This window comes from Camellia sinensis, chromosome 12, assembly GCF_055761805.1.
Source record: "Camellia sinensis isolate YWXY chromosome 12, ASM5576180v1, whole genome shotgun sequence".
Classification (NCBI taxonomy): domain Eukaryota; kingdom Viridiplantae; phylum Streptophyta; class Magnoliopsida; order Ericales; family Theaceae; genus Camellia; species Camellia sinensis.
Window position 1 is genome coordinate 124,522,255 of NC_138972.1, and position 15,816 is coordinate 124,538,070.

The window sequence follows — 15,816 nt, forward strand, 5'->3', positions numbered from 1 at the left end:
ACCAAGTCTTCGCTCGAGCGAGCGTGTTTTATATCAGCGGACAGTAGCGTCTTAAACATCACTTTTTCAGTCCCTTTCTTTGAGCAAAACCTAAATCCGACACCCTCTCTCTCTAAACTTGCTTTCTCTCTAAGATTTAATCTCCCTAGGGTGTGAATCTAGCCTAGGGCCTTTGTTAAAAAGATAGAGGGCGTTGAGGGCTTCGATTTAATCTGAAAAAGTTTGGATTTGGAGCAAGTTGATCTTCGAGTCTTCATCTCCTTTGTGGCTTAAACTTCGAGGTGGGGATATCCTACTCCTCTCTATGGGTTTTGTCTTTAAATTTTGGTATTTTGAGATGTTGGGCTTGGTTTGGTAATTTTGTGAAAGTTTGGGGCTTTGTGTAATTTTACAAAAGTTGGGGTTTTATTCATAATAAACCTAGATGCATGTTTGGCATGGAAAAATGGAATAGATGTTAATTCATTGATGGAAATGGGACCTAAGGGTTGAAATGTTAATTATGGGAATTGACCTAATTACATTGTTTAATTAATTGGGATAATTAATTGAGAAGAATGAAGAAATAAAATGTTGATTGAATATCCATTGTGCATTTATTTTCTGTTTAGAAATAACTGCTTTGGGCTATCGGTGGAGGATAGTCGTGATTGTTGTAGACAATGCATGATGATTAGGTAAACTGAAACTAATCAATGAAATGTGTCATGGAACTTGACGGTTGATAGAATACATTAACTGTATGTATTGGGTGATTGTATATAGAACCAATGTGTTTATATACGTTATGTGTAGAGGAGGAGATAGGGGATGTACTCCGCGGTTCAGGGGAAGATAGGGGATGTACCTCTAAACCGGATAGTGTTGGAAGAAAATAGGGGATGAACTCCGTAGACATAGCTCATATGCTTGTCTAGAGAAGTGTGGATACAGCTTATATGCTTATCTGTGAATGTGGGATATTGTTGTTATACATATCTGTTGAGAATGTGGATATAGCTTTTATGCTTATCTGAATGTGGGATATAGTTTTTATACATATCTGTGGAAATGATGATAGAGCTAGCATGCTTATCTGTTGAAAAAGGGAAAATGAAAGGTAACTTAGACTCATAAGTTGTATGGCATAAATATGTGATTTATGTGGACGTATCAGTGTTGACCATCTATCAATTGCTAATATTTTAGTCATTGTCCATGGTTGGTTTAGTGTATTTCTACTGGGCTGTGGCTCACCCTATATGGGAATATCATTTTCAGGTGCAAGAAGCATGCCACCTCCAAGGACATAGCTGGAAGCTAGAGGCGGACATACTTTTGTCGCTTAACTTTTGATGTATTACATGTAACTTCAAGCCAAGGGCTTAATGTGTAAACGAGTTAGTACTCTTTTGTTGTAACCAAGTGTTAACTTGGAAAGCTGTAAGCCCGTAGGGCATTTTGTTTTGATGTTAACATGTAATACTTAAGTAATGGAACTCTAATGAATAAAAGAATGTGGTTAGTTTATATATAAATGCATGTCTTATCTGATGGGTTTATTGTTGTTATTTTGAGGGCGTTACATTATCTTTTTTTATTTTAAATTTTTTATCTTATGAAATGTCCTTATCTATAACTTCTTATCTCCTATTGAATTCTTAACCTTCTTTTGATAATTTTTATTATTTGTTATTATCTACCAAGTGATAAAGACCAAATGTAATTATTTTGTTAAAAGCCTCCAAATATTTATTCCTAAATTCTCATAATTTTGAAACTCTCTCTTGCCTACGTGGCAACCTTCTTTGACTGCCTTTCATGTTTTCTATTTTTCTTCATTTTTTATTTGTTTGATTAATTATAATTGAAATTAATTTCATTTCATATGGATAAAGATTTGAATTTCAAAATTTCTCCATATAGATAAACATATAAAAACTAAAAATTAATTTTATAGTCTACAGATAAAGATAAAAATTAAACAATTAATTTTAAAAAATTAATTTCATAACTTATAGATAATTTAAAATTTCTTCCTATAAATAAACAAATAAAAGTTGATAAATAACTTATAAAAATTAATTTCATGGCCTACAAATAAAGATAATGATTAAATAATTATTTTTTTATTAAAAAAAACAAAATTACTCATTTTTTCTTCCCTTCATTTCGTACTTTAATTAATTTCATTATAGATAAACATATAAAAATTCATAAATAATTTATGAAAATTTATTTCATGACCTATAGATAAAGATAAAAATTAAAAAATTATTTAAAAGAATAATTTCATGAATTATAGATAAATAAGCATATGAAAATTGATAAATAATTTATAAAAATTAATTTCGTGGCCTACAAATAAAGATAAAGATTAAATAATTGATTTACAAAAAAAGCAAAATAATAAAATTTAGATAAAGATATGATTTGTTAATCTATATATCTATAAAAAACATATATATCTAAATCTGTATTTTCATTTGCTCATTTTTTTTTTTTCTCCTATCACATATTATCTTTTTTTATTTTAAATTTTTTATCGTATGAAATGTCTTTATCTATAACTTCTTATCTCCTATTAAATTCTTAACCTTTTTTTGATAATTTTTATTATTCGTTATTATCTACCAAGTGATAAAGATTAAAAAAAAAAATTATTGACTCTGAATGAGAAAAGTATTAATAATGAAATTGGTTCGCTCTAAATGAGAAGAGTATTAATAATGAAATAATAAAGGCTACATGGGAGAAGGCAGCACAAAAATCTCACAAAATTAATTTTCTTCACTATATTTATAAAAGGTAATAATTTGATATTCTTTCTATTAGTTATTAAAAATAAATTGCAGTAGATCATTTTTTTTTTAAGGATGTCATTCGTTATAGTATTTCTCCAATCTCATCTCTAAATTCTCTCTTTGAAATTTTTGTTTTTTCAATAATTAAGTTTAGAATCAATTTCTTATCAAATTTGTTTTCTTGGTCCTTATCGAGACGAATAAAATTTTCATTTAATATATGAAATTAATGAATATAATACAAAGATGATAAGGAAGTAGTACATGTTTGTTAATATCTCTATGTTATTTTAGTTGATTTGTTATATTATATTATCAATTTAGAGCCCATATGATTTAATTCAATGTCCATGACTTTATTTGTATTCGACCATTTTTTCCCACAGATATATTTTTTTTTTTTTTGGGTATATAATGATTAAAACTATCATTTGTTATATTTCTTCAAGTACAATTCAAATAATTTTTAATCATTTTTTTTTATAAATAAAATAGATTAAAACTATTCTCTTATATAATTTTTATAATACTATTAAATTCTTATCTTGATTAATTTTTTTAAAATGACGTTGGATCTATGCAAGTATTCTTCAAACTATGGAGAAGGATTTATGCTTTGATATGATATGCGTGTGTCATTGATAGAGGAAATCAAAGATAGAGAGTTGCTAATATAATCAATTAATGATTTGTTTGAGAAGTTCTTTTTATAAACAAGGCAACAAACTTAGATTAAATTTTTTAAAAAACTACTTATAAATTATAATTAAAAGTTGATATTCATAATTTGATCCCACAATAATAATATACACCAATGATTTAAAAGTCCAAGTAAATTTATGATAACTTTTATAAGCTTATAGAATTTCTCTCTTTTAATGTTTTGTTTAGTTTGATACAAGTTATTTATGTTATTAATTTGGTGTTTACCACATCACAGCCAATGGAATCACCCTCCAGATCTTCCTTTCTTTCTTCTTTAACCTCTCCCCTGGCCACCACAACAGTAAACACTCCACAGATCCTGGAATAGCAGTTTGGACATCCCACCAACCCAACATTTCATCCCAAACCCTCCACACAAATGGACACCAAATTAAGACATGAGTCACTGATTCAGTATCACTGCCACAAAACACGCAAGCAATGGAAGCACTAGAGTTGATCACCCCCAGTTTTTGTGGAAGTGCAGGAATGAGTGTGTATTCAGAAAAAACTATTCCAAATGCGGAGGACCTTTGTAACTTAATTAAATATAGGATTGCATTTTGGTTAAAGTCAGCTTTCAGTGAGTTTAATTTTTCAGTTCAGGATTTTGTGCTTAATTTGAGGCAAGTGAGGAAGTGCTTGGGAGGGTGTGTTGGTTTGGTGTACTGATCTGTGGTGCGCTGTTAGGCTTTGTTGTTGGGTGTATGCTGCACTACTGTTTTTTTTGTGGGACTTGAGAGGTTTGCTAGGCTGGTATGGTGTATTACCCAGATTGTATGCTGTTATGCTTTGAGGATTGGTGCATGTTGTACTGGTGTTTTGCTATTTTGCTGCTTGGTATACTACTGTTTTGCTATTTTGCTGCTTGGGTGTATGGTGTATGTTGGGCTGGTATGGTGTATTACTCAGATTGTGTGCTGTTAAGCTGTGCTGTTAAGCTATGCTGTACTGGTGTTTTGCTATGTTGCGGTGGATTGGTGTATGTTGTTCTGCTTTATGCTGTTCTGTTGCTGTGTTGTAGGTTGCAGGTGTGTAGTGTTGGGATTTGATAGGTAGTGTGGGAGGTTTTTGGTCTGCTATGGAGGATTGTTTATTTATGGGAATGATGCTTTATTGTACAGATCATGAGGTATTTAGGTGGTTTTTGGGTTGAACTGTTTGGGATTTGGCCTGCTGGTTGAATTCTACTTCCTTGCTGGATAGTCATTTGTTTAGTCTCTTAGTTCGAAGACGTAGTCTAGCTCTCTATCTGTTTGTCTTTTTTCTTGCTTTTTGTTGTTGGTTCCTCACCAACTGGCGTTGGGAGCTTCTGTTTAGCTCCAAGCTCCCCTTATTGATGTAATATTTCATACTGTGTTTGTTGTATCAATAAATATTTCTTTTTGCTGATAAAAAAAAAAAGTTATTTATGTTATTAAGTGATTATGATACTATTATTCTCAATAGTTTTTATAATTAATAATTTCTTATGCATATCAAATTTTATTGTGAAATTTTATGGATTAATTATTGTTAACATCTACCCAGATGGCTTAATATCATGGTTTGTTGCTATTAAGATATAATTTAAGATTAAGATGATTTGTTTATCACATAAAATATAAATAATCTATTTTTCCGTGCATCGCACAGGTTACCGCTAGTTTCATGGATATGCATTCGTGTTCTACTAAGTTAAGAAATTTTGGGGCATTTTAGAAATTCTATATTTTTTTGAAATGGTTAAATAAAGGGGGAATTACCATTTAGTGTAATAGACCAAAATTAAATAAAGGGGGAACCAAGTCTCCTGGAATCTAAGTGCAGGGCTCAACAGAAAGTACAAGTCCAAGTCTCATGTATATTTATGTATACTTGCAACATAGAAAAAATAAAATAAAAGAAAGAAAAAAAGTGAGAATCTTTTCACATATCAACTAAATGGACATACTTGTATATCTTTTTCTTTCTTATTTTTCTTTTTTTTGATTGGCACTGGATGTCCGGATCAAAGCCCAACTAATCCCCAGGGTGCATAGGCCTCGGCAAGGAGTTTTTCTGAAAGTGCACCACGGTTAATTCAAGAGTTTTTCCCTAGTCCGATGGCTTAAGAAATTGTTAGCACCTAAGAGCATCTCCAATGGCAAGCCATTGGAGCTGCTATTGCCATAATTTGGCAGCTGCAACAGAGCAGTATATGCTCCAATGACTTGCCATAGCATGTGCTAAATTTGAGAAATTGACACAAGCTTTGGTAGCTGCTATTTGTGCTGGAGGTTATACTTGTATATCCTTTTCAATTTCGAGTATATGCATCAACTAAAATAAATACCATAAGCAGTGGTCATATAGGCTTCATTTGGTTCACTGGAATGAATTGAAATGGAATGGAATGATCATTCCTTAGGCTTTCATATGGAATCGTAATACATTTTGTGGCTATTTTATTAGTCAACCAAACATAAAAATGAACATTTTGATAGAATGAATATCCCATTCCGTTTCATTCCAGTGAAATAAATACTACCATATGGTTTGGATTGTTTAGGGGTTGTGAATGGGGAAAAACTTACCCAAGAGCTCTAGAAAAGGGCGTAGAAGGAACTCTCCTCTCCCTCGGCCTCCTCTTTTGTATCTTAGGAGGAGCAGGAGCAGGAGCAGGAGCAGGCTCTTCTTTGTCAAGGGCAACATTGGCCTCGGAAGCGAGCAAACCGTCTTTGACATCACAACCAACATTCGATGGCAATGGCGGTGGTATCTCGGGAAAGGGAACTTCCTTACCACCAACATTTGATGGCAATGGCGATGGCGATGGTTGAAGAGGTGATGGTGTTTGAGGTTGGTTCTCCTCAACCGCCGCCTCGAAGTATACAACACTGGTTGTTGCTTTAGAATTGTTACTACTACTACTAGTAGGAGGTGAGGGAGGAGGAGGAGGAGTGGAGAACTCGCGGACCTCGCCGGTGGTGAGTCCGGAGAGATCAGTGACGACGAGGATTGCTTTCTTCAAGGAGGAAGTAATTAGGGATTGCAAATCTCCATTTTGAGATCGAGAATGTTTCACAACCTCCTTGCTGATTAGGGATAAGCCATCTACAATCCTGCCTAGCTCCTTCTTCGTCAATGAAGAAACCATTCTTATTCTTATTTTTATTTAATTCGCGTTGGTCTTTCTTGGACTTGGATTCAGTGCACAAGAAAAAAAGCAGTAATGGTTGTAAAAATTGGAATTGAAAAAAGGCTTCCAATTCCAAAATACGGAAAGATTATTGCGGTCCGCATTCTAGCACGACGATGATGAAAAAATATGTTCTAGTTAAAAATAAAATGACATGGGTTGAAAATGTCCTAGCATTACTATTTACACAATTCTCACTTTACAAAAATAATTAAATTATTTTTTATATAACGATAACATTTTTTATATAACTTTATAAATTTAATTTCAACTAAATAATATTATTTTAATTATTTAATTATTTTTTAATTTTTATAAAAGATATATAAAAAAAATAAAGAGACAATATAATAACTTATAACAAATAAGTAAATAAAATGTTTATTTAGATTGTTGTCAAATCCCCCCTCACAAATAAACCTAATTTATATTAAAATAGTAAAAAAAAAAATTATTCTCTTTATTTTTTTAAACATGATTTTATAAAAAAAATTAAAAATAAAATAACTAGTTGTCAACTCAGCGCTTTACCACCGGAGAAAATAAGTTGTCATCGAGATGATCATCTACGTCATCTTGTGCCACATTCTAACAATTGTTTATACTGTCACCTTCGTTTGTAATGCAATTGCTGTTATTATGTAGGAACATAACTTTGTACTTCATGCACAAAACATTTTATTTGACTCTTTTTCTTTTTTTCTTTTTTTTTTGAATTTTCATGTACTTAAAGAATGTCTTTACTAAATTAATAAATAAAATCCTCAGCACGACATAAAGCATTGACAACAGTGCTGCATACCACAAGTGGGGGTGACCCACAACACCCCCACCCCACGTGGGGGCTGTGAGTGGAAGACCCAAACAAATAAATAAATAAATAAATAAATTCAGCCAATAAAAACTCAGTGGGGTGGTGGGGGTCCCCACTGGGGGGTCTAAGGCATTTTTCAAGCATTTAAATTCAAAATTTATGGTTCTACAGAATAATGTGAAGAATTATGCTTCGTCTGATTATGCCTATCGAAAACATTATTGAATTTTTGTTGTTGTCTTACTGACTAATTTTTATCATAATTCTTAAATTATTTGTCGTTAAATTCGTCCCCAATATCAATTTGATTACACTCAGGTCGTCTCGAGACATTGTGCCTGTTTGGCAGAGCTTAATTACAGCTTATTTCAGCTTTCAGCTTAATTTAAGTTATTTTGATGTGTTTAGTTTAGCTTATAGCTTATACCTTTTTAGAAGTCGGAAATAAACTTATTCTTTGAGTGGGGCAGGAGATGCTTTAAGAATAAGCTGGAAATCAGCTTAAGCTGAAAGTTATAAGTTATAAACTGTTGAGGCATAAGCTATAAGTATTTTCCCACAGCTCTACCAAGCAGGGCCATTTTAGCTAATAAGGTCGCTTCGAGCAAATCCCATCCGAATTCTTGTTAAATCCTTCTTTATGATCATTGTCAATAAGCCCGTTTTTCTCACTCGTATGAATGATAAATGATAAGCGTGCTGAAAAAAACAAGAAAAAAAACGAATCCATTAAGAGTTGGAACCATCACTGATGGAGAGATCACTCTCAAAATATACATCCACTTGAATTTTAATTGATAAACAACGAACTATCTTGGCCCTTATACTTTACAATACTTTATAACTAGCGGTAACCCGTGCGATGCACGAAAAAATAGACTATATATATCTTGTGTGATAAATAAATAATCTTAATCTTAAATTATATCTTAATAGCGACAAGCCATAATATTAAGCCATCTAGGTAGATGTTAACAATAATTAACCCACAAAATTTTACAATAAAATTTGATATGCATAAGAAATTATTAATTATAAAAATTGTTGAGAATAATAGTATCACAATCACTTGATAATATCTATACTATATATATAAATTTACATGGACTTTTAAATTACTGGTGTATATTATCATTGTGGGATCAAATTATGAATAAATATCAACTTTTAATTATAATTTATAAGTAGTTTTTAAAAAAATTTAATCTAAGTTTGTTGCCTTGCTTATAAAAAGAATTTCTCAAACAAATCATTAATTGATTATATTAGCAACTCTCTATCTTTGATTTCCTCTATCAACGACACACTCATATCATATCAAAGTATAAATCATTCTCCATAATTTGAATAATACTTGCATAGTTTCTATGTCATTTTAAAAAAATTAATCAAGATAAGAATGTCATAGTATTATAAAAATTATATAAGAGAATAGTTTTAATCCATTTTATTTATAAAAAAAATGATAAAAAATTATTTGAATTGTATTTGAAAAAATATAACAAATGATAGCTTTAATCATTATATACCCAAAAAAAAAATTATATCGGTTACTCAACGAAAAAATGATCAAATACAAATTAAGTCATGAACATTGAATTGAATCATATGGGCTCTAAATTGATAGTATAATCTAGCAAATCAACTAATAATAACATAGAGATATTGACAAATATGTAGTACTTCCCTTTCATCTTTGTATTATATTCATTAATTTCATATATTATATGAAAGTTTTATTCGTCTCGATCCTTCAATAAAATAAGGATCAAGAAAACAAATTTGATAAGAAATTGATTCTAAACTTAATTATTGAAAAAACAAAAATTTCAAAGAGAGAATTTAGAGATAGGATTGAAGAAATACTATAACGAATGACAGTCTTATAAAAAAATTTAAAAAAAAACAATGATCTAATGCAAATTATTTTTAATAACTAATAGAAAGAATCTCAAATTATTACCTTTTATAAATATAGTGAAGAAAATTAATTTTGTGAGATTTTTGTGCTACCTTCTCCCATGTAGCCTTTATTATTTCATTATTAATACTATTCTCCTTCAGAGCGATAATTTTTTTTTTTAATAATCTTTATCATTTGGTAGATAATAACGAATAATAAAAATTATCAAGAGAAGGTTAAGAATTTAATAGGAGATAAGAAGTTATAGATAAGAGCATTTCATAAGATAAAAAATTTAAAATAAAAAAAGATAATATGTGATAGGAGAAAAAAAAAAGAGTAAATCAAAATAAAGATTTAGATATATATGTTTTTGATAGATATATAGATTAACAAATCATATCTTTATCTAAATTTTATTATTTTAATTTTTTGAAAATCAATTATTTAATCTTTATCTTTATCTGTAGGCCACGAAATTAATCTTTATAAATTATTTATCAATTTTTATATGTTTATTTATCTATGTCATGAAATTATTATTTTTAAATAATTTTAAAATTTTTTATCTTTATCTATAGGTCATGAAATAAATTTTCATAAATTATTTATGAATTTTATATGTTTATCTATAATGAAATTAATTAAAGTACGAAATGAGGGGGAAAAAAAAGAGAGTAATTTTGTTTTTTTAAAAAAAAAAAATCAATTATTTAATCTTTATCTTTATTTGTAGGCCATGAAATTAATTTTTATAAGTTATTTATCAACTTTTATTTTTTTATTTATGGGAAGAAATTTTAAATTATCTATAAGTTATGAAATTAATTTTTTTAAATTAATTGTTTATTTTTTATCTTTATCTGTAGATTATAAAATCAATTTTCATTTTTTATATGTTTATCTATATGGAGGAATTTTGAAATTCAAATCTTTATCCATAAGTAATGAAATTAATTTTAATTTTAATTAATCAAACAAATAAAAAATGAAAAAAAATAGAAAACATGAAAGGCAATCAAAGAAAGTTGCCAAGTAGGAAAGAGAGTGTTTTAAAATTATGAGAATTTAAGAATTAATATTTGGAGGCTTTTGACAAAACAACTACATTTGATTATATATATAGTATAGATATGACAAGTCTAATACTTTAAAAGTAAATAATTTAAAAATTAGAAAGATTAAGGGGTTATTTAGGGTCTCCTAAATAAATATATTTTTTGACTTTTTAAACTAAAAAGTTAAGGAAAAAATATGGTTGTTTGGGTTAACTTTTTGACTTTTTATAGAAAAATATATATTAAAAAATTGTATAAATTAGTATGCAAGAGAAGATTAAGAGTTTAAGTTGTACAGCCGTATCATCTGCTCAGCCGAATTGATGCCAATAAATAATTGGTTGTTTTTCGGGCATTGCATTGGACGGTACTGTTCGGCCCGTGGGGGGCATTACGAGCCCCGTTTTGATAATGTGAACCATTAATGTGTAGAACTCGTTGAGTATTATATGCCTGTAAAAAATCACTCTGATCAGATATCAATAGCTATCTGATCAGATTAGTTTTTTTTTCAACTGTTAACTATAATATCATCTTTCTTTTTATTATACAAAACTAATTTGATCATGTAGTTAGCGATATCTGATCAATATGATTTTTCATAGACATATAGTAATCGACGTGTTCTACACATTGAATGGTTCAGATTATCAAAACGGGACCCGTGATGGGCTCCTACGGACCGAACAGCAGTGTGTTAAAATTGTACTCCAACTGTGCAATTTTTCTTAAAAAAAGCAGCCACAGATCTAAAAAAAAATAGCCACGGGTCAGATCTATCTTGTAATTTTGTGTGTAATATTAATTTTTTTTTTTTGATAAATAGTGATAACTTCTTGACTTTTTATCTTTTTTTACACACACCAAACTTAGCCTAAATCAACACAAACTGTCAGTAATGAGATTCAAGAGTCTTTGGTTGTTATTCTTCAATGAGACTTGTGTGTTCTTCGTACATATACAAATATATGTATTTGATTATGCCAAATAACAAGAACTCGCTTAACTCAGATTCAGACATAGGTTGTGAGAGCTCATTGGATATCTATCTTATATCGTTCTGTGAGGAAACCACACTATTACATAAATTGATTAACTCTTTCAAATTAGTACAAGACTTTTTCCTAAAAGGAAAATAAAACCGCGAACGTACGCTCAGAACGGACAATATTGCCCTAATGAGCTAATGAGGCTGGTTACTTCACACTAAAAAATGTATAGTGTTCTTTTTATTTTTTATATTTTTATTGTGTTTTGAGATTTTGTGTATACAATAATTTTACATAAAAATAATCGATTACAAAATCAATTACTTTTAATGTTAATTTATGTTCAACATTAGACATAAAGTTTCACTGTCACAAAATATAAAATATGTATTATTATATTATAATTTGAGTTTATATTGAATTATATATAATAAAATATTTATATACTACTTGATTGTCAATATGTTTTTTTTTTTTTTTTTTTTAACTTTCTTCTCCTAATTTTGGAGATAAGTAAATTATTATAGTAAATTAGAAAAAACTTGAATAAAAAAAATAAAATTTAAGGACCAAAATAAAAAATATCAAGCATTAAGGGGCAAAGTGCAATTTACCCAAACTAACCTTATCTGTCTCTGCACTATTACAAGCTCAGGTCTCAAACCAAAATTCTCAATAAACCCTCCTGCTCTCCTCCCTCGGCCATTTAGCAGCCCAGCACTAGTCACAGTTAGAAGAAGAAGATAGAGAAGAATATTAGCTATGTTGGCCTCTGCATTCTCGGCCTCTTCTTGCAAGGTTGCTTCTACATCTACTTCTCAGTTTTTCGCCCGTTACTTTCCTTTTAATCATTATTGCTTGCTTGCTTGCTCTTTTACTAATTATGTTTCTTCTTTTACTTTCATTGTTCCTATTTATTTCTCCCACCTCGATAGAAATCGTTATTTGCATTTCCTTTGTAAATTAACAGTTATCACAATTATTGCATACAATTTTGAGGCTATATAATATTATAATTAGATTATTAGGTTATAATTTATTAGACTGTAAATATAATTTGTTAGACTGTAAATATAATTTATATAAATAAAAAATGACTTTTATATATCATATTAATAGAATTGTTGCTATTGCGTTATATGTGAAATAATGCAATTTTTTTATTTTTTTTTTATTTTCAGTGTTTTTTTTTTTTTTTCAATGAATTTTTTAAATATTTTAAGTAATTTTTTTTTTTAATTTTTAGACACACCTAACGTAAGTACATTTTAAAAAGTACAATATTTGTGATTTTTTTTAAAAAAAATTCACTAATTACCAAAAATATCAAAAAAAATATAAAAATTCAGCACATTTTTTTTGTGTATTTATTAATTTTTGAAAATATTTTTGCACAAATATTTTAATATTTAGATATATCTAAGTACGGTGCGTCTAAAAAAATAAAATAATTGCTTAAAATTTTAAAAATATTAACTAAAAACAAACAAACACGAAAAATAAGAAACTCAATTTTTAAAAAATTGAATTTAGAAAACTGAAACCAAACGCACACGCACGGTTGAGAAGTCTTCCTCTTCACATATTCTTTTGATATATGTTTTTTTGCAATGGAACAATTTCAAAAGCCTAATATTATTATGATATTTTTTTTAGTGGTATTTTATTTCTTGGATTTGAAACTTATATTATTGATGGTGCTAATTTATGGTATTCGTGTGCTATTAAGAAATACCAAAATTTTATGTTCTTGGATATGTTTTTTTGTCTTCTTTCTGGGCGTAAATGCTATTTTTAAAGTCTCTTACCCCCCCCCCCCCCCTTCTTCTTATTTTTTAAGAGATTACAGAGTCATTCATAGAATGTGAGCATGTATTTTCCTTAATTTCCTTTTTATCTTGATAGACTTCTTTTTCCTCTCTGGTTGTGCTTGATTTTTTTTCCTTCTATTCAATGACATTATTCTCTTTTGTCAAAAAAAAAAAAAAAGAAAAAAAAAGTGCCCTTGGTTTTGAGAGAGTGGAGTTGCACTTCTAGCATATAGTTCTTCCAAACCTTTTTGGTGGGTCGATTTTCTATCTCAATTCTCTCTCATTAATTCAGAGAGAGAGAGGGGGTGGGGGTGGGACGAAATTGAAACTCGACTTAAAGTGTAGGGACCAAAATGAAATTTAAGTCAAACTACGAAGGTGAAAAGTGTAATTTACCCTTTTTTTCTATTTCAAAATTGTAACTGAGAATTTTTGGTTTCAAAACCTCAAAATGTTGATCCCAAATGACTTGAAACGAAGAAATTTCCCAGTTTGAAAATGTGAAACTTCTTGTTTAATGCGTGAAATCCCATTCCCAACCAAACGACCAAAATACCCAACAAGAGCAACGGACATAGAAGAACCTTCTCGAATTAGTTTTGTGGCACTGGCAGAGTCAGAAATGTTGCTGATCTGGCACTGTTTCAAGCTTCTCTTTAGTTTCTCAGTTTTGAAACTTAGAAATGAAATTTTGATAATTTATGAATTTATGAGTTTTTTTTTTTTTTTAATACATAGTTTCATTTTTATTATGCATCTCGTTTGATAGGTCTCAACGAATAGGTTCAAAAAATATAATTCTTAAAAAGAAAAAATAGACGTGTACAATGAAAGTTATGATAATTTAGAGTTTGAAACAAAACTGTATGGCGCATTGCTGAGTGCCATTAACATTGTGGATTTCTACTCATGTTAATGATGTGTATTATGGTCTTTTGGATACATGTGGGACTTAATGAGTTAAAAAACATTAAGTGGGATTGAATGTTGTATAAGTACATAAAATGAGACATCTGGCCAAATCCCCCTTATTTTTACTAGTCTTTCCTTATTCTTGAACATGCAATGCATTTTATCACTAAAGAATTAATCACACCGAACCTTGCTTTGTTAAGTTGCTTGGCTACCTGCTAGAACTTTACTATCTTTTATGCTTGCTTGATTCATCATGAACGGATAACTTTATTGCTTTTCAGGGAAATTTTAGCCGAGATGTTTCATATCTTCAAAGGCCAGTTATTGTTTCAAGAATAAAACAATTGCAGCCAAGTTGTTTTGGACTTAAAACAGTATCTGTCTTGGGTAGAGTGTTAGCATCAAGATCTCACTACGCGTTGTGCTTTTCTGCATCACAACCTTCTAAAGTACTTTCAATTGCAAAACGTAGAATGGTGTGTAGCAACTCAATGGCCAGTGTAAGTACCTTAGTTCATCGCTTTGCTTTAGACTTTTGCTCCTCTTTTTTTTTTTTTTGGTTTTTTTTTTGGCTACATGGCATTACTCTTCTCGTTTGGGCTCAAAAATGCAAAAATCCTTATGGAACATGGTTGTAAGATTTAGTAAAGAACATCAAACTATAATTCAGACACATGCTTTGGTGGATAGTACATCTTGATTTAGCTGGATTGAAATTGGGTATCTTTTTGTAATGGACTAAACATACGTATTTTCTTACTTTATTTTGTAACTAAATAATATACAATTAATATTAATATTTTATAAATGGGTGCGGGATGGGTCGGGCTAGGCTAAAACTCCTTATCCCAAGCCCAGCATGAAAATTAAATGGGTTCAAAATCTCAACCCACCCCAACCCTATGGGCTAAATATTTTTCCCAAGTCCTAAAAATAGCGGGTTGGGCTGGCCATTGAGCCCATGGCCACCCCTAGGTATACCCAAACACAGAGGAATGAGAATTGTCAATACATTCCTATGTTATTTTGGCAACCAAATAGTAGAATAGAATGGGAATGAGTATTATATTCCATTCAACCTAGTATCCATTCCCACTTGCATTCCATTCCAGTGTACCAAATGTATCCTTAGTTCTCATTCGTTTTTTTTAAAAAAAAATATTTGGAGCCTTGATAATGTTCTCAGTGAATAGTTTCCTTGGATCATGGTAAAATATGCTTTATTCTTGGCTACTAGTTTTCAAAGTCATAAATGATTGTTGGAATCTTACAATTTAAAATTTGGTATGAGTTTTAAGTAAAATAATTCAATTTGTGTAATTAAATCTTAATTTGAGTGAATTGTACGATTCAATAGCGATCACTACGATTCATTGCAATTCATTGCGACTCCTTGTGATTCAGTACCGTTTGCTTAATGCCTGAAACAGCATCATTTCACAAAATTAAAAAAAAAAGAAGTAATTAATTACATTGATATACTTTAGTTTTATTGATGTTTATTTCATTTTAAACAATATATTTTTATATGTATATGTATATATATAAAATTATATATTATGCTAAATAAAGTGAGTCTTACTATTTACGATTTGACAACAATGGTCATATATATGTATACAGTGTTGTTATTCATTTTGATTCTTGTTTTTGTGTTTATGGTTAATTGTTGTTTTGA

General features: G+C 29.6%; 1 protein-coding gene and 1 pseudogene across 3 annotated transcripts in view; one reads left to right on the forward strand and one right to left on the reverse strand.

Annotated features, from left to right (window-relative positions):
• Positions 1-6,752, reverse strand: part of LOC114266577 (protein ABC transporter 1, mitochondrial pseudogene) — a 156,485-nt pseudogene extending 149,733 nt beyond the window's left edge. The window contains exon 1 of the transcript XR_014345981.1: positions 6,044-6,752. The product of XR_014345981.1 is annotated as a protein ABC transporter 1, mitochondrial pseudogene (transcript). The remainder of the gene's footprint in view (positions 1-6,043) is intronic.
• The window catches only part of ROC4 (rotamase CYP 4), a 258,310-nt gene that overhangs the window by 239,466 nt on the left and 3,028 nt on the right, over positions 1-15,816 (forward strand). The window contains exons 1-2 of one of the 2 annotated variants that reach the window (XM_028207468.2): positions 12,034-12,210; positions 14,420-14,638. In XM_028207468.2, the coding sequence (XP_028063269.2) occupies positions 12,175-12,210; positions 14,420-14,638 (255 nt within the window). In that variant the 5' untranslated portion in view covers positions 12,034-12,174. Of the gene's footprint in view, positions 1-12,033; positions 12,211-14,419; positions 14,639-15,816 lie in introns of those variants that run through there. The other variant, XM_082897621.1, reaches the window with a different exon arrangement.